General features: G+C 44.0%; 1 protein-coding gene across 1 annotated transcript in view; it reads left to right on the top strand.

Moving 5' to 3' along the window:
- Window positions 1–356: 356 nt before the first annotated feature.
- Slc25a12 (solute carrier family 25 member 12) overlaps window positions 357–19,776 on the top strand; it is a 79,787-nt gene continuing 60,367 nt past the window's right edge. Inside the window, exons 1-2 of the mRNA XM_087900050.1 lie at window positions 357–465; window positions 1,404–1,457. Coding sequence (XP_087756176.1) covers window positions 454–465; window positions 1,404–1,457 — 66 coding nt within the window. The 5' untranslated portion in view covers window positions 357–453. The remainder of the gene's footprint in view (window positions 466–1,403; window positions 1,458–19,776) is intronic.

The following is a 19,776-nucleotide window of genomic DNA, read 5'->3' as shown; positions in this document are numbered from 1 at the left end:
TTTGGTCAGTATTTGTCACTAGTTGTCATTAACTCATTATTAATGGTCCAAGCGCTCAGATGCTTCCAAACCTTGCTCAATACAGGCCCCAAGTGTTCCTTTAAGCCCCAAGAGGGAACCGGCTTTGGCTGAAGCCAGTGCCCAAAGCCACACCCACTGCCTGGCCTTGGGACTTGGGGCTGCCCCTGCGGCGTTTCTGCTCACGCGTCGCCTCGGATCCGGCGGCCGGAGCTCCGGTGTCCCCCGCGGGAGGCGCGACAGCCCCGTTGGCCCGCCGATGGACCGACAGAAGCCTCTCGGTGCACACAGCCGCGCTCTAGCTCATTTGCATATAGACGGGCGCGGCGCCGCGACAGCAGGGAGCGCGGGCGCGGCCCCGGGCCGTGGCGCGCGCGCGCCCTGACAGCTCGGCCCTGCTCGCTCACTCGCTCGTTCCCGGCTTCCGAGCACAGCATGGCGGTCAAGGTGACTCCAACTCTCTGCTGCTGCCTTTATTGCATAAGAGACATTCCAAGGGCCCCGAGTGCAGCCCCCCGCCTCTTTCCTTTGCTTTCTTTGCCTGGTTCTTGGCCAGCGCGTCCCGGGGCTCTAGATTGCGGGTGGAGAGCTGTGCGGGGCTTGGACCGGAGAGAAGAGGATGCCCGGCTGGGGGAGGGGAAGGAGGAGGGATCGTGAGTTGAAGGGGCTCGTGAGGACCACGGTTGGGAGGAGGAAAAGAGTGTTTTGCCCTAGGTACATGGGATTGCGAGGACAGAGTTGGAGAGAATAGGAGAGGGAGTGAGAACAAGTGGACAGGAAAGCCGGGGATACCCAGGCATCCGCGGTGGGGGAGGGGGTGGGTGTTGTCATTTGGGGCCTCAGAGCAGCCCAGGGACACTGGCTGACATTTATGTGACAGGTTGCAGGATGTCGAAAGTATCCGTTTGTTTTGTGGCAGCTCGCAAGGTTTAGGTTGGATGGAGAAAGGGTCGCCGAGATGACGATGTGTTGTTACTGCTTTCCCTAAGAAAAGCTGCTAGGCCCGGGTATTAATTTGGGTGTTTTACGTCCCCTGTTGCTCCCCTCTTGAGGTTCTCTGGATTTACAGCTTGGTGGTTGCTACTGTAGAGCTAGTAGATGTGGAATAACGCAAACGATTATATTGCTTGGTTTCCCTTCCCAGTTCAGAGGAAGTGCCGTCTGTAATTTGCTGTATCTTGGATTGTTCACACCCATTTTTCCCACCCCTTAGCTCTAGATCCCCAGTTTGACAGGTGTTATCAGCAATTAAGCTTTAGGGTTGTTTTTACACTAAATACCCTTTGAAAAGATAAGCACGTTATTAGCAGAAGTAAACTATAATCTAAAAAGATTGTATGGTTTCTAGCTAAGCATTAACCCATCCCCACCCCATACCCTTATAGGTGCATACAACCAAGAGAGGTGATCCTCATGAGCTGAGAAACATATTCCTACAGGTAAGTGAGAGATTTTTTTTTTGCATTTTATTTATTTGGTTTTTGAGACAGGGTTTCTCTGTAGCTTTGGGACCTGTCCTGGAACTAGTTCTGCAGACCAGACTGGCCTCGAACTCACAGAGATCCGCCTGCCTCTGCCTCCCAGGTACTGGGATTAAAGGCATGCGCCACCACCGCCTGGTTTAAGTTAAAGAATTTTACATCAAGGAAAGAATAAAAAGAGCATAGTCATTATTCCTTTTCAAGCTCTAACTCTGAGAAATAGTCTACTTCCAAGTGTTCTCATAAGCATGAGTAGAGGACGTAGTTTGTGCTCTTGCTTGGTTTTTCGAGACAGGGTTTCTCTCTGTAGCCCTGGCTGGCTGGAACTCGCTCTGTAGACCAGGCTGGCCTTGAACTCAGAGACCTGTCTGAGAGTTGAGGGCTGGGATTAAGGATGGGCACCACCTTGCCCAACTGTTTGCGCTTTTATTAACAACTGATTGAAAGATTTCCTTTATATTGGGGATTGATAAGAGGTTGGTTTTCCTGGAGTTACTGTTTTTGTGAGCATGGTTTGAGATTATTTATAAAGTTTTTCTCCTCATAATGTCTATGTCATTGGTTGTACAATAATATAGCTGTTATAGCTGTGTTTTCCCTTCTAATTATGACAACCATAGGTGTGTGTGTGTGTGTGTGTGTGTGTGTGTGTGAGTGTGTGATACAACTTGTTTGCTTCAGATTTTTCTACAAGGAGGCTGGTGAGATGGCTCAGCACACAGAAGCACTGTTTGTTCTAGAAGACCTGGGTTGGATTCCCAGCACCCGCATGGCAACACTCAGTTGCCTGTATCTCCAGTTCCAGGGAATCTGACAACTACTTCTGGCCTCTGAGGGCACCACGTGTATGTGGTGCACAGACACACACACAGGCAAGCTAACCATACACATTTTAAAAAAGGAAAAGCTGTCATAAGTATTTGCCGTCTAACACCTCATGTTAAGCTTTTAGAATCAGTGGCTAAATTTAGACTTAATTAAAAAACTGCTTACGTTTTTTTAATTTTCTTAAATTCCTAAGGTATTTTACTAAAGATTGTGTTTTTCTCGGAAGAGCTTTTCTTTTTTCCTTTTCTCTTTTTTTTTCTTCTTCTTTTCTTCTCCTTCTTCTTCTTAGAATTTTGTATTGTGGATGTGGGTTCTGTGTAGACACTTAACCTTGGGTAGACTCCTTCTGGGTACTATTTCCCTCTAGAAATGAAAGGTGACCTTCAAGGTTCCTTCTGATTTCAAAAGTCTATGATTCTATTTTAGGAACAGATTCTATCGTCTACTGGTGCACCTAGGCTAGATAGTACTTTTTTTCCTGGTTTTTCGAGACAGGGTTTCTTTGTGTAGCCCTGGCTGTCCTGGAACTAGCTCTTGTAGACAAGTCTGGCCTAGAACTCACTGAGATTTGCATGCCTCTGCCTCCCAAGTGCTGGGATTAAAACCATGTACCACCACCACCCGGAATAGATGGCACTTTTATCTGAGACATGTAGTTCCTTAATTATCGTTGGGAAAGAGACTGCATAGGTGAGCACACTGCATAGTTCATGGAGAGGAATTAGTAAAGGCAGGGATGTAGCTCAGGTTTAAAACATTTACCTACCTTCTTTGAGGCCCTGGGCTTGAGTGTTTGCACCAAAGAAAACAAAATAGAATTAGAAAAATGAGATTTATTTTTAACTTTTATTTTTTTAGACAAAGGCTCACCATGTAGTCCAGCTTTGAATTTAAATTTTTATCTATCTATCTATCTATCTATCTATCTATCTATCTATCTATCTATCTTCTATCTATCTATCAATCATCTATATCTATCTTACCATGTAACTCTGACTGGCCTGGTACTCACTGTTACACTGGACTAGCCTCAAATTCATAAAGAACTGCCAGGGGTATCCTTGAACTTGTTTGATCTTTCTGTCTCAGGCCTCCTGAGTGCTGGGGTTATACGTGTGTACAACCATGCTTCTTGGGAGCCTTACGTTTCACAAAGTGTATTAAGAGAAAGATCCTTGCCTGGCAGTGGTGACGCATGCCTTTAATCCCAGTACTCGGGAAGCAGAGGCAGGTGGATCTCTGTGAGTTCGAGGCCAGCCTGGTTGGTCTACAAGAGTGAGTTCCTGGACAGGCCCCAAATCTACAGAGAAACCCTGTCTTGAAAAACAACAGCAACACCACACACACACACACACACACACACACACACACACACACACAAGAGGAGGATCCTTTCTGGAACAAAAGTAATTAGTAATTATAATAGAACCACACCATTTGTGTGCTAGGATCTTCGTTCCTCACAAGTCGTCTTTGGGACACACAAACACCAGTAGAAGCCCTGTCATATGATTAGAGTCAGTTGTCTTGTGGAGAGTTCATGTAATTTAGTTCACTTTGTTTTCTGACTAAGCAAGCATGGAAGAGATCAGCTGAGATGCGGAATGGTGTGGGGAAAGAGCCCTGTTCCAGGTTTCAGGAGCATTCTTTTGCTGTTGTTTTTCCAAGATGGGCTCTCACTATACAGCTCTGACTGTCCTGGAACTCTCTGTGTAGACCAGGCTGGCCTTGAACTCACAGAGATCTGACTGCCTCTGCCTCCCAAATCATGGGATTACAGATGTGAGCCATCACCGCCTGGCTTGTATCTTAATTTTGTATTGAAAATTTGTGACGTTTATTAATTTACATTTAGCACTAAACATAAATTCCTGACTCAAACATCATCATTATTATTATTTCGTTTTTCTAGTCAGAGTCTTGCTACATAGCCCTGGCTGGCCTGCACTCCTGTAGCTCAGGCTAACCTTGAATTCAGTGTTGGGATTACAAGCAGGAGGCTCCATTCAGCTCTATTGGCAGACCAGAGAGAAACAGTGTAAAGATACTTAATCTCCTGGAAAGCCGAAAGCTGCTGGGAAGACATTGTATTGAGTTGCAGCAACTTTTTGTTCCTAGCCTATTAGGATTTTATTCCTGGTTTGTCTACTTCAAACTATAGTAATTTAGAACAATTGGGTACTTTTATAAAAAGTTTCATTGTAGATCCCTACGGCTTATTAACATCTTAGAGATAATAAAATCCACGCTAGCTACATTTTCCTTTAACAAATAGCATATTTATCACATATATTCTTAAGATTAAGAGTATGTGTGTGTGAGTGACTGTGAGCGTGGGCACGCACCTGCCACAGTACACGGGTGGAAGTCAGAAGCCACCTTTCAGGACTCAGTCCTTCCCTTTCACAGTGAGTTCTGGGTGTCGAACTCGGGTCGTCAGGCTTGCGTAACAAGCTCTGTTGTCTGCTGAGCCATCTTGCCAGCCCTTCAACAGTATTTACTAAGATCTGTTATGTTCCATGCACTTGTATTGCATTTAGTAGTCATCATCAAATTAAATCATTTGATAATAATTAAAGCAGAGAATTGAGCCAAGACTGAACAGTGACAGATATTGTCTTCTCTGAGGCCCACCCCCTTTCTAATGGGCTGTGGTTAAGGAAGTCAGGACCCATGAAGGCGAAAACATAGCTATTTGTAGAGTGATTGCATTGGTTTGCCTAGAATAGAGGATCATGGAATAATGGCAGTGGCTGCTGCCATTTTTTGATCATTTACACTACTGTAGTGTACAGTAGCTCGGTGCTTTAAAAATAGTCTGTTAATATTCTTACCACTCTATGATGTAGTCTTGGTAGATCTGTTATGTGGATTCAATTAAATGACTTGGTTAATGTCACTGTGATAGAGATCATCATCAAATCAAATGAGTTCCAGAATCCATTCTGTCTCTCTCTCTCTTTTTTCCTTTAAGAAGAGCAGCTTTGGCCAGATATGGTGGTTCATGCCTTTAATCCCAGCACTTGGGAGGCAGAGGCAGGCGGACCTCTGAGTTCAAGGCCAGCCTGGTCTGCAGAGTGGGTTCTAGGACTGCCAGGGCTGTTGCACAGAGAAACCATGTCTCAAACAAAGAGCAGTTGTTGAGGCCATGGTGTCTCACACCTTTGATCATAGCAGAAGCGCGACGACCTCCTCAAGGGGCAGAGGCAGAGGCAGGCAGATTCCTAGGTCAGTTTGGTCTTCCTGTCGAGTTTCAAACCAAAAAAAAAAAGAGGCAGCTTTATGCTAACTTTCGCGATTAGGTTGTAGAAGAAAGAATCTAAAACTCCTGTTCTCCCTTTTTTGAGACAAGGTCGCACTATGCAGCCCTGACTGGTCTAGAATGTTCCACATAGACCAGCTGGCCTTGAACTCATAGAGATCCATCTGCCTCTTTAGTACTGGGATTGAAGACATGCACTACTATGCCAGGCTGAAAATCCCTGTTTTGATTCTTTTTGGGGGGGTGGAGGGGTTCAAGACAGGGTTTCTCTGTAGCTTTGGAGCCTGTCCTGGAACTAGCTCTTATAGACCAGGCTGACCTTGAACTCACAGAGATCCGCCTGCCTCTGCCTCCCAAGTGCTGGGATTACTGCCTCACTTTGACTCCATTTCTATTCACCTCTAAAAGACATTTTATTATTGTTATTATTATTTTATTCATTTGTTTGTTTGGTTGGTTGGTTTTTCGAGACAGGCTTTCTCTGTGTAGCTTTGGAACCTGTCCTGGAACTTGTTCTATAGACCAGGCTGGCTTTCCAACTCAGAGGCCCCCTGGCTCTGCCTCTTGAATTCTGGGATTAAAGGTGTGCATCACACTGCCTAGCTTATTATTTTTTAGACTAAGTTTTACTCACTTTGTAGCCCCAGGCTGATCTCCAAGCTGCAAGCCCCCTGCCTCAGCCTCCCACGTGCTGAGTTTACAAACAGGCCTGTACACACACACACACACACACACACACAAACACATTAATATACACACATTTATACATATGTGTATATGTGTATATGTATGTATATGTGTGTGTGTGTGTGTGTGTACTCTTAAATATTACATGCTTGGGAGGTTGAAATGGGGTGATTTTTGAAAGACAAGAGTTATAGTAAGGATTTTAGCAGCTTTATTTTTCTGAGAATATACAAGATAAAACTACTTAGGAGGTACGAATTAACATGCTCCTTTGTGCTGTAACTACCTAGAAAAATTAGCTAGGATGTTTGGGTTTGAGATAGTAGGTAGACTCTGTGGGGTTCTGAGTGGGCAGATTGGAGTGGTAAGTCCTGGCAGTTGTGTGTGCTGGATAAAGCGTGGGGAGGTCGGAAGTAAGTGACGGTGTCAGCTGAGAGGCTATTGAAATACACCACGTGGGAGTAAAGACCCGGAGGAGCTGAAGTCTGGGGAAGCGGAGAGGCAAGCCAACACCAGGGACTTGGTTCGTGCAGAAGCTATTGGGTTTGCTGTTTACTACAGAAGGATTAGAGGAGCAGAGGAACTTGCATTTTAAGGGCAGATGTCAATGGCTGGAACATCTGTTTTGGGAATTGGAGAGGGTGGCTACTGAGTTGCGCTTCATTGCTAAGTAGATGCGAGCCACTAAGTTAAAGTCGGGTTCGGATAGACACATGTTTGTGTGACTGTTAGACCAACCCTTGTTAGGAGGACTAACTGTAAAGCAGGGCAGAGAACCAGGAGCCGATTTATAGCCAGCACTTCTAGCTGAAGAGGGCAGGAGGAATTGAGTAGGAGGAAGCAGTGCCATGAGAATTTGAAGGAGGGGTTTCACAAAAGCGATCAATCAAAGATTAAAATAGCCATCATTCTGTTAGTGTAGTCTAGTCTGCATAGGACTCTGAAGTACATTTGAGTTCAGTACCATTTGAGCTTGCTATTTGAGCGTCTCCAGCGGGCAGAGGAAATGGCTACGTGGGTAAAGGCTTGCCCTACGTGGGTGAGCACCAGAGATGCCTAGAACCCACATAAAAGCCAGGCAGGTGTGGCAGCTACAGCCTGTAATCCGTTTATGGGGGAGGTAGAGTCTCCGTTCAGCAAGAGAACTTATCTCAAAACTACAGAGCAGTGGTAGAAGAAACCCAAAGTGAACTTAGGGCCTACACATTCACATGTGTCCAATACATGTGAACACATATACACATATACTATCCATGCACACATGTAACAGATGTTCTTTTGGCCACCAACTGGCTCTCAAATCAAGAGGGGATTAGTTATAAATTACGCATGCTCAGCTTTAGCTTATGATCATTTCTAGTTAGCTTTTTTTCCTTTAATTAACTTGCTTTTCTTCATCTACATTTTGCCTTGGGTTTTTTTTCCCCCTTTCTTTATGCCTATTCTGTGTCTGCAGGCTGGTGGCTGCCTGGTTGGCCCTGGGCATCTCCCTCTCTTTCTCCTTCGTTCCCTCCTGAGCTAGAGTCCTCTTCTTATTCTCTCTGCCCACTAGTCCTGCCTACCCCGCTACTGCCTACTTGTTGGCTGTTCAGCTTTTTATTAGACCACTCAGGTGCCTTAGGCAGGTAAGGTGAAGCACAAACCCATCTCTACATCGTTAAACAAATACAGCATAAACAAATGTAACACATCTTTGACTAGTTAAAGTAATATTCTGCAACATACACATACCCAGAAAACATTTAATTTAAAATTTTAGGACACAATTGAGAGCTGAATGTAGCAATATACACCCATAATTTAGTACTCAGGAGCCTGCCCAGTTCCAGGGCAGTTTGAATTACATGGAAAAAACTTTGTCTCAATTAAGTCTTTAAAATAATGACAAAGCAAGTTGGAGAGATGGCTCAGTGGGTAATAGCGCTTACTGCCTTCGCCGAGGACCCATGTTCAATTCCCAGTCCCCACACTGGGCAGCTTACAACCACCAGGAACTTCAGCTCCAGAAAATAAGATACCTTCTGATTTTCATGGGCACCCCTGTACACAGACACTTACACATAATTAAATATAAAACAAATCTTTAAACAGCAACACAATTATTTGTCATGTAAGACAGTAAAAGAATCTTTCTTTTGGGGGCGGGGTTCAAGACCAGGTTTCTCTGTAGCTTTGGAGCCTGTCCTGGAACTTGCTCAGTAGACCAGGCTGGATGCTAGGATTAAAGGTGTGCACCACCACTACCCAGCTAAAAGAGTCTTTTTTGAAAGTGCAGAAACATCTGTAGTAGAGCCGTGTGTAATTCATGGAGGGCTTCAGAAAGAGAAGCGTCAATCAAAGTAGAGGGAATGCTCCTTTTCTTCCTATGTGTCCTTTTGTTCATTCTTTCTACGTATCAATTTATTTATTTGGTTTTTTGAAACAGGGTTTCTCTGTGTGGTCTTGGCTGTCCCGGAATTTGTTCTGTAGACTAAGCGGGCCTCAGAGATCTGCCTGCTTCTGTCTCCTGAGGGCTAGGGTTAAAGACATGTGTCACCATGCCCAGCTTCCATGTGTTCGTTATTACTTCTCAAAATTTGAGGAGGTATTTTTGTTTGTTCCTTTTTCTTTCTTTTTTGAGATTGGGTACCATATATCCCAGACCAGCCTGCAGTCCCCTGAGTAGCTGAGGATAACTTCAAACATCTAATCCTCCTGCCTCTACCTGTCCAGGTGCTGGGATTCAAAGCCAGGCATCGGTATTGGGCAAGCATTCTGCCATCTGAGCTACATCCCTAATCCATATATTTTAACTTTTTTAAATTTTATGTGCATTGGTGTTTTTCCTGCTTGTATGTCTTGTGAGGGTGTTGGGTCCCCTAGAACTGAAGTTATAGACAGTTCTAAGTTACCATGTGGGTGCTGGGAATTGAACCCAGGTCCTGTGGTAGAGCAGTCAGTGCTCTTAATCACTGAGCCATCTCTCCAGCCCAAGCTTTCTGTTAGTTAATAAATAGAGGTATTTGGGGCTGGAGAGAGGCTCAATCAGTAGGAGCTGTTGGTACTCTTACAGATTCCCAACACTCACACAGTGGCTCACAGCTATTGGTAACTCCAGTTCCAGGGGACCCACCAGGCATGCGTGTAGTGCACATACATGCACACAGGCAAAACATTCAGGGACCTCAAGTCAATAACTAAATTTAAAAAGCAAAAGACATTCTCTAGGATTCTGCCTTCCCCACCTCAACTCCCCCAAGCCTAAGAAATCAGAGCACACCAGATGAATCCTTAGCTGTTCAACTGCCCTGTAATTTTACAAACAGTTCTCAAGCTCAGATTTTACTATGGTCGCCCTTATACCTACCATTTCTTGATTTATCTCTTTCTTCTTTTGCCTTTCTCTCGCACACACTATCATTGACCCAATTTTTCTCCATCAGAAGTGTCCACTAGCGAAAGGGTACAATGGGAGTAATAGGAGGGAGAGGAAGTGGGGCCAACAGGGACACGGCCGGCTGTTTCGGACCTGATGAGTGAGTGCCAGAGAGGAGTTAGCCTTCTCTGCACTGTGTGGCAAAGGAGACTTGTAACAACTCTTTTCTATCTTAAAAAGATCTCTTAATTCTTCTCAGTTGGTAATTTTTCTGTGTTTGTTTATTGGTTTATCGTATGCTGAAAGCACACATGTTGAGACCATACCACTATGTATGCCAGACAAAGTTTGCTGAGATCCAGAATTCAAATATTCCTATTTCTATTCTTTTCTTTAGTGCCAGTGGACAATAATGGCTATATAATGCACGAAAATACACTTTTTGGTCTTCTGTGTTTTCATTCATTCATTCATTTGCTATGCTTTGAACCCAAGATCTTTCTCACACCAGACAAGTGACATCCTTAGCTCTGTCTTGTTTATTTTAAATTGAGTAAGTGGAAGGTGGTAACGTTGTAAAGCAAGAATGGATTTCTTAGGGTTTTGCAACAGCGTGAGTGTCTAGTGGGAAGAAGCAGCCTCTGCTCACTAATACGTGTTTACGTGCTCTGTTGTTTACTTGCCTTAGAAGGACAGCTGAGGAGGGACTTAAGCAGGCTTTAGCAAAGGATCCTCCTGGTCTGTGTTGAGAAGTGTGGGAGGCACATTTCTGGAGCGTTCCAACTGAGAGATTAAGGAGTTGGGAACATGGCGGTCAGCGAAGTGCTTGCCACACAGGCACGAAGACCTAAGCTTGGACCCCCAGCTTCTAGGAGTGACCCACAAAAAGAGATGGCTACAGGTCTGACAAGCACAAGAAGGAAACAAAGAGAAGGATGAAAGGAGCCCTATTCTTCACCACATTCAAGAGCTCGGCAATGGCTCCTGTGAGCGAGTTAGAGTTTAGAACTGAACACTCAGGGTCAAGTGGTGGAGAGAATTCCGAGCACAGGGCTCACGTCTATGTGGCTTGGATGCAGAAAATGGTTTTTGCTGTGTTCCACAGCTAGAAAGGAAGCTGGTGGGCTTGAAGCATCCGTGAATGAGAAGTTCAGCGAGAGATGGGGCTGAAGGAGCCACGTCTATGTAGCAGGCCTTTGCGTCTAGGCCATGCAAGAGTTTAGATTTCTTCTCTTTCTTAGCAGCAAGATAGAAAACATCAAAGGCTATTTTCTTTTTTTTTTCACGTTGGAATGGTCGAAATTATAGTTTCAACAGAACATATTTAAGTAGATCATATTGATATGTAAACTGGTTTTTGCATTCCCATGCTTCCCTGTGGATGGCCACTTTGAGTAGACGCTGCTACTTTGAGGTTTCATTTCCCGCCATCTGTCAACAGTGCTTGTAGAACATCTGGAAGTGGTAAAGACACGCAGGAGATCTCAGAGTCAATCCAGTTGCAGCCAACATGGGTGTTGTAAGCTCAGTGCTTTGTTTTGCTTTTTAGCTTATTGTGTGTTTGGACTTTCATTTTGGTTTGTTTGTTTTGTTTTTATAAATTGGATTTCACTAGGTAGCCCAGGTTGACCTTGAACTCACTTTGTTGCCCGGGCTGGTCCTGAATGCTAAATCCTCCTTTCTCACACTCCCACGGGTTGAGTTCTAGGCACTAGCCACTACACCTGGCTTCCAACCTGAGTTTGAATTCTCATTTGCCCCATTTTGAATGTGCCTTGGGAATGCAGACTGCCTTTGGAGTCTGTTTTCTCTCTGTCTAAGGACTGAAACACTCAATGTAGACGAGTCTTTAAAAGATTGAGTAAGGTGACCGCTAAAGCCGCCTGATACCCGAAGAACCAAGTCAAGCTCAGTGCCTTGTCTCAGTTCTGCATAGCAATGAAGACTCCTTTTCCCAGTGAATGCATCTTAAGTCCTTGTCTAGGTAGCTGGGCTGAAATTCATAAAGAGACTCTGCTGTTAACGTGTGCGTATCCTCATGTGTGAGTCATCGGGTCCATTCTTAAGGCGTGCATCTGCATGTCTTCCCAAGAAGATGCCATGTGCAGATGTTACCAACCTCAGTGGTAATTTGCCTGTACAGTTCTGAGAAGATGTGTGGTCACAGTCTGAGGCTGGAGAGCTGTGGCTGTGACAGGCAGCTGCTGTTTCCTTCTGAACTGTCCGTTGCTTAGTTGGGACGAGGAAGGCAATAATAGTTTAATTATAAACTGTTAGTACGTTCAGAATCACTCTTATTTTCTGCTCCAAAAGCATCTTTTTGTGGGCCTAGAGTGATAGGTCAGTGATTGAGAGCACTTGTCAGTGTTGCAGGGGACCTCAGTTTGGTTCCCAGCACCTGTTAGGTGGCTCACAACCATCTGTCACTCTAGTTACTGGGGATCTGGTGTCTTTGTCCCCTTTGGGCACATGTGTGAGCACAGACATACAGATACACACACACACACACACACACAAAAAAAAAAAACCAAATAAACAAAACCCCCAAACAACAACTTCAACAAACCCCAAACACATATTTTAAAAACTAACGAGATGCAGGCTAGATTCATTCATTGCATCTGGTTGATCTCTCTCTCTCTGATCTTATCAACATCTGCCCGCTCAGGATAAAAGGCTTTCTTGTTCCGTGGCAGCATGTTGGTTTTCAATAAAATTTTAACAACATCAAGGTGTGTTATCTCCCTAGGAACTGTACCTTGATTATCAGAGATACACTTTGTCCAGGCTTATGAACATACATGCTCCTTGTGTGTTCCATGGTTACTTAGAACAAGAGACTGAAGTATTTATTTAAAGAACAATACAAATGAATTATTCAGCTTAATCTCCCCTGGGAAGCTTCCTGGTTCCAGTTGTTGGATTCTCTGAGGTCATTTTTTTTTTTTTGATTTTCAAGGTTTCTGATCCTTTTGAAGAGAAATTGATTTTGGAATCCATTACAAACTGCATTGTCCTAGCTCAGAGTAGGACTAGCTATAATGGACAGAGAAAACATTGGCATTTTAAGTTTTACAATCTTTTTAAAAATTAATTTAATTTATTACTGTGTTGTGGCTTCTCCCCTTCCATCTCCACATGGGTTCTGGGGTTTGAACTCAGGCCATTAGCCTTGTGTCATTAGGTGGTAAGCTCCTTTACCCAGTGAACCATCTTGCAAGTCCAATTTTGAAATATTTTTTTTCTATTTTTTAAAACATATACGAAGTAGAAAGAAAAAACAAGCACTAGCGTTTATGGAAGCGAGGATTCTGAAGAATTTGTTTGCAAAAATCGAATAGATTTTGTTCCTGAGGGATCTGAAGGTTCTATATGTAAATTTAATATTTATATTAAACCCAGATATACGGGGCTGGGGATGTAATTCAGTCGGAAGAGTACTTGCCCTGCAAAGCACACGATACTGGCTTTGGCCCCCAACACCCTAAAAACCTGCTATGGTGGCTCACACCCGAAATTCTTGTCCTGAGGAGGCTGAAGCAGCATTGGCACCACAGGTTTGAGACCAGACTGAACCTTGAACCTAGCAAGGCCTTGCCTCAAAAGGCCTAAAACTGGGCTGGTGAGTTGGTGTAGTGGATAAGGACGCTTCCTGGCAGGCCTAGTGACTTCAGTTCTGTTCCTGCATCCACCCGAGGCATACGCTATATAAAAGTAAAATATAAATAAATAAACAAAATTAAGTGGATGGAACTACTTTTCTTTAAAACACATGATTTTAGTAATCTTGGAAAATTTTATATTACTCACTAACTTATTTTAAAGTGTTTCTATGTCTTAGTGAAGTTCTTAAAGTTAAAAAGTCAATTTGGCTTCTTCGTTCATTTTTGAGACAAGAGATTGTTGTGTAGATCTGGTTTGTCTGGAACTTACTCTGTAGTCAAATTCTTAATCCTCTTGACTTAGTCTTCTGAGAGTGAGGTTTACAGACGGGAGACATCACACGCTGCTTCACGTATGTGCAGAAAATTCTTTCTTTCCCCTTGAGACATTTATGATAGAATAGGCTTTCTTCCCGGTTGACTCACTGTATCAAAATAAGGTTGCTCCTATATCCTACGGTCGTACAAGTTTCGGGTGTCAGGTGTGCTATGGCCTCTGCTCCTCATGCAGACGGCGTGTGCAGCGAAAGGGCATGCATTCCTGACTAAATTTGGCTGCGGTGGGAAGCATGAGCAGCAGTAGTGGACAGTGAGAGGATTAGCTTCACGCTCTCAGCTCTCGCCCTGGTACACAATGTCCTCTGTTATTGTCCCCATACCTCATTTTTCCACATGGGAAGCGCTCTAGGTGATATCTCTTGTTACCAAACTCAGGGACGCCATCTCTGGAGTCAGTGAAATTGGAAGGACGTTAAAATTTAAAATATTGGGTCATATCAAACACAACGGTCATGGAGAGACTGCTTGTTTTGACTCCTATTACAGCCGCGTATTGGTTATGCAGAGACGCCGTTTAGAGCAGTCACAGGTGATCTGCTGGCGAGCCGACCCCGGGCAACCTCAGTTTGGAGAGAGGTGAACCCTAAGAAGAACAACACCTTCTTTGCCTCCTTCGTGTTTGGGTAAAAGCAGGAAAGTCGGTAGGAGGGCACTGTGCCCCTCCCCTTTCCTGTTTCTGAGCGGTGGCTTCAACACTTGTGTTTTCCCATTTCCAAATACTTTTGTATTGAAAGTCTCCTTTTACCGCAGCAGCGGGCCAGCTATTTTGCTTGTAACTACTTGTCAGAGAAGAAACAGAGATATTTGCTCATTTAGAGATGGAGTCACGGGTGTTGCCCAGGCTGATTCCTGGGCTACACCAACAGTTGCCACCGTGCCCAATTGAGTTGCTTTATTTATTTATTTTTATTTTTTTTCTGCTAAAATTCCCCACTAAGTTACTGGGTTGGGGTTTACTGACTCTGGTTTTACTGTTCATCCTCCTAACGATTGTGTGCCTTACTTATCAGCACTGAGACCTGTCTGTTTAGATGTCAACTCTCAGGCATAGTACCCAGCATGGGCTTTTGACGAAAATTTGATTTCCACAGACTGTTTGGCTTAAAAAGAAGTTTTTCTAGATATATGACTTCAGTTTTGGTATGCCCACTCAAAAAAAAAAGTTTGATCTTGTTACATTATATAATTTCTGAGTTCAAAGATAGCCTGATCTACATAGTAAGTTCCAGGATAGCCTGAGCTACACAGTGAAACCTTGTCTCAAAGAAACAAAAAAAACAAAACAATAAAAAACTACTTGTAATACATCACAATTTTAAAAAATTATATTTATTTTTAATTATATGTATATATTATATACAATATATTATATATGTGTGTTTAATTACACACACACACACACACACACACACACACACATACACACACACACACTCTGGAAGGGCAGTAAGTGCTCCTAACTGCTGAGCCACCTTTCCGGACCCAAAAGCTCAATGTTCATTTTTTGCAATTTATTTACTTATCTATCTGATTTTTGTTTGTACCCTACACTGACCTGGAGTTTGCTAGTCAGCACAGGTTGGTCTCGAACTTGTGGCAGGCTGTGTGCATCAACCTTCTTGAGTGTTTGGATTATGGGCATGAGTTTCCATGCCCAGTGCTGAAACAAACAGATAAATAAAATGTATGCACACACACACACACACACACACACACACACACACACACATTTGAATCTAAGTCATCAATGAATCTGTTTTTTTAACTGGCATCACTCAAACAGATCACATTTTATCGTTTTTAGACATTTTACAAAATTTGTTCCTGTTAAGATCCCCCCGCCCCTTAGTAGAAACTCAGAGATCCGTGAGTGCTTTGTAAGCTATAATTAACACAGTTAGCTTGTAAGGTGAGTGTCCTGTATTTGAAAGGGCGGCTAAGGTTAATGTTAGTAAATTGCAAGGGAGTTTCTCCTCTCCAGTTTACGCCAGTCAGGGGAGGCCTTGATGTATTCATCATTTGGCTTCGAAAGGCCAACTGCTTCAAGGTGGCACCGTCTTCTTCCCTCAGGCAGCAGACAACTCAGCATAATTGCAACATGCTTTTGAATATGAAACTTGCTGATTTTAATATGTGATTTTGATGATGTATATGAGGACGCCAGGCTCTCATAAGCTCTATTTTGTTTCTCAAGCCTCAGACCGCCAAGGTGTTCCTAAGCACACGTGAACTATACTTCGTGTAAATGTACGTGTCTCTGGAAATGCCAAACGCCGTGTGCATGTTTGCGTTCCGAATCCTTGTGTTGGGTTGAAAACGTTTAATCTAGAAACCAGATCACTTATTTCTTGTCAGCTTCTGTGAGCTTCTTCTGGGTGACGTCTTTCATGTGTCCTTGACTTCGTGCCCAGGAGGGATTTACAACTGCTTGAGGAACATCTTTAAAATGTCAAGTGATTAACTATAAAGTTATTTGGCGGAAGGATATTATTCGGCAATTTTATGTCAAGTCATTTTAGGTTACCCTTTGAAATTATAAGAACAAAAATGAAAAACAAATGTGTAAAACTATTAAATTACTTAGGATATTAAATGTTATTTTGGGAGACTCCAAGCTTTATTTTTAATATTTTTAAATATAATATTTAATGAATTAGTTTTGTTTTGTTTTTTGAGACAGGGTTTCCCCGTGTAGTCCTGGCTGTTCTAGAATCTAGGCTGGCCTCGAACTCACAGAGATCCACCTGCCTCTGCCTCGTGCTGGGACCAAGGGTGTGTGCCACCACCACCCAGCTGAGCAGCACACGTCCTTAACCGCTGAGCCCTCAAAATATCATTTTAAATCTCTTGCCATTTTTAATGCAAATATTCAAAATATTTTAATTAGCACAAAGAGAAGACCTCAATAAGACCCTTAATATTTTTAATTTCAATTCTGATATTATCTTTTCTATTCTCTCTCTCTCTCTCTTTCTCAATCTCTCTCTCTGTGTGTGTGTGTGTGTGTGTGTGTGTGTGTGTGTGTGGTGCAGGGGTGCAATGGTGTGGGGGCTTGAGCTGAGTTTGCCCCAGGTGTGGCCCTCCCACCACAGAACCACCCCTACAGCCTCCTATCTCCTATGTCTGTGGTGCCAGCTCTTCTCTATTAGTCTAAGACCTAATTTGTTTTAGCATTTTAAGCAACCCTGGGTAGCTTCTAGTTTCCATTCAGAAGTCTCATTGGTTCTGTCTGTTCGGGCAACAGGCTTCCTGACATTGCCAAGTAATTGCCTCTAATTGAATGGGTTAATTAGTTCACTGTTTTCTGTAGAAGTCAAGTACTGACTCCCTGCTGAGGAGAAGACTTTGGGTTTATTTCCCCCCTTCAGCTATACACTCTATCTTTCGATTAAAATCAAGTTAAAGTAGACTGGGAGAGTCGGGGAGTTGCTGTCTGGCATCATTTGTAACCCGAGGTACTGGCAAGGCCTCTGTCAGTTCATGTCAGCCAAAGCATTTGTTTTCCTGTTGGCGACTGTGTCCTTAGCTTGCGCTAATGCTGCCGTTTCCTGGGTTTTAAAGTCGGGGGCATCCTGAGGATTCTCTGGGTACCGCCTACTTTCACTGTATGTTCTGGGTAGGCTGTGTGCTTGTCCCGGCAGCCAGACTCGGGCACCGGAGAACACGTGCATCTCGATCAGAAGGAACGGGCAAGTAATTTCTTACTCAGGGCTCTCTCCTCACTCTCGAGAAAGCAGTGTCCTCCCAGAGGTGAAGTAAACTGCTGTCGGCAGTGCCGGACACTGGGGACTGCAGCTTCTAACTTCCCCGATTTCCTGATGGCCTCAGGGACTTTCTCCTGGCTCTGTGAGATGGACACTAACTACATGGTCTCCTTGTCTCAGTCATGCCCTCCCATCTTCATCCACCTGAGCAGGACAGGGATCGTTTCTCTCACAGAATAGAGTCTGTTATCTGGTCAGCTTTCACAGCCTTCCATAACTTGGTTCCAAAGACTTTTTCAGTCTCATCTTCTGCTCCGTACCTTTGTGTGTAGGTTGGACATTGCTATTCCTAAACAGTGGAGTCTGAGATACTCCAGAATCCAAGGTTTTGAACACTGACATGATGTATGTAGAAAGTACTATACCCAACCTTATATAATTGACTGAGATCAATATTCAGGCACACTGAAAAATACTGTATTAAAGTCACCTTCAGGCTGTGTGTAGAAAGGTGTGTGTATTTCTTTGCTGTTGCTGGGATAAAACCTCATGACGAATACTACTTCTAGAAGAAAGAGTTTCTTTGGGCATATGGTTCCAGAGGGATAAGAGTCCATTATGGCAGGGAGGCACAGGGGCAAGCTGCAGACAGGGCTGCAGGAACAGGAAGCTGAGAGCTCACTTCTTCAAACCCAAACAGGAAGCATAAAGAGGGAACTGAAGTGACTGGGAAGCTTTTAATTTCAAACTCCGCTCCCAAGTGACACGGTTTCTCTAGCAATGCTGTACCACCTAAAGCTCCCCAAACAGCCACTAACTAGGGGCCAAGTGTTCAAATGCTCCAGGCTATGGGGAACATTTCTCTTTTAAATCTCAAGAGTGTGTCTGAGGGCTGGAGAGATAGCTCAGTGGTTAAGAGCACTGACTGCTCTTCCAGAGGACCCAGGTTCAATTCCCAGCACCCACATGACAGCTGACAACTGTCTACAACTCCAAGATCTGGCATCCTTACACGGACATACATGCATGCAAAAACCAATGCACACAAAATAAGAATGAATAAATTATTTTAAAAAGTGTGTATGAAACAATGGAACTTTGTGTTGAGCTAGCTCATTATGGAGCCAGGTGTGGAGTACCCCAGTATTTGAGGGGAGTGGAGGCAAGAGGATCAATTCAAGACCAGCTTCTTCTGCATAGTGTGTTTGAGACCGGCTTAGACCACCTGAGATCCTGCCTATAAAAGAAAAATCAAACAAACCAACAAAAATAACAATTGCCAGAAATACTTCCCATTAGTATATGCAGATATTCAAAAAATAATCTGTATTAAAAATACTTCTGGTCCCAGGCATTTTGGGGTACTCAGTCAGTATTCATTCATTGTTCATATTTTTCTCTTCATATTTGTGAGTGTGCTGTGTGCTCATCGTGGGGTGAGGATGGGGTGTGTGTAAGAACCTAAGTGTGCCTTCTCTTACTAAACCTGGAAGTAGACAGGCAGGCAAGTCCCAGCAATCCTCCTGTCTCTATCTCACAAGTGCTGTGGTTACAGATGCTTGCATGGTCACCCTTGGCTTTTTGCATGGGTGCTAAGAGTTTGAACTCAGGTCCTATGCTTGCAGAACAAGTGAACACTCTTACCCTCTGAGCGATCTCTTGAGCTATACCTCCCTCCCTGCTTCCCTCTCAATCTCTCTCTCTCTTTTTCGTTTGTCTTTCATAAACAGGAAAAGAAAACACACACACAATTACATGCTTAAGACAGGACAGTATCACCCACCACTTTTGGTGGTGTTAGGAGTTAAACCTATCTCCTCCTTCATTCTGTGCAAATGGTGTACCCATGAACCATATCCCCCAGCCCCAAACTCTACTTATTACTGTTTCTCCAGTTAACCCCCTCCCAGAAACAAAGACTTTTCTCACTTCTAAGTTATCTCCCCAGGCTGAAACCTCCTTTCTCTGGCTGAGATCAGATGTTGCTGTTTCTCTCCTCCCCACCCATCCCAGCTGCCCTTACACGGATACTTCTTTGGTTTCCATGGCGTTCTTATGATCTTGCTTAGTGTTGGCAGTCATGTTCCCGATGTTGGTTGACTCATCAGGCTCCGTAAATCCTGCTATCAGGTTTCTTTGTACTGACCTCCCTCGCCACTTCCAGTAGCCCCGTGACTGCGGTGCCTCTCCCTACTCCTGCCTGCCCTTCGCTCTGCTGAGTTTGTGTTCTTGTTTAACCTGTCCAGGGACTGAGGATGTAGCTCAGTTGGTAGAGAGCTTGGCCAGCTTGGATCAAGGCCAGCGCTACAGGGTAGCTCATGCATGCGATCCCAGAACTGAGGGTACGGGGTGGGGTGGGAATGGTGGGGTAGAGTTAGGAAGATCTGAAGTTCAAGGTTATAGTGAGTTTGAGGCCAGCCCAGAATACAGGAGACACTGT

The sequence above is a fragment of the Myodes glareolus genome, chromosome 21, assembly GCF_982192425.1.
Source record: "Myodes glareolus chromosome 21, mMyoGla1.1, whole genome shotgun sequence".
In the NCBI taxonomy this organism is placed as follows: Eukaryota; Metazoa; Chordata; class Mammalia; order Rodentia; family Cricetidae; genus Myodes; species Myodes glareolus.
The sequence above is the reverse complement of the archived record's forward strand: the minus strand, read 5'-3'. Positions and strand labels throughout refer to the sequence as shown.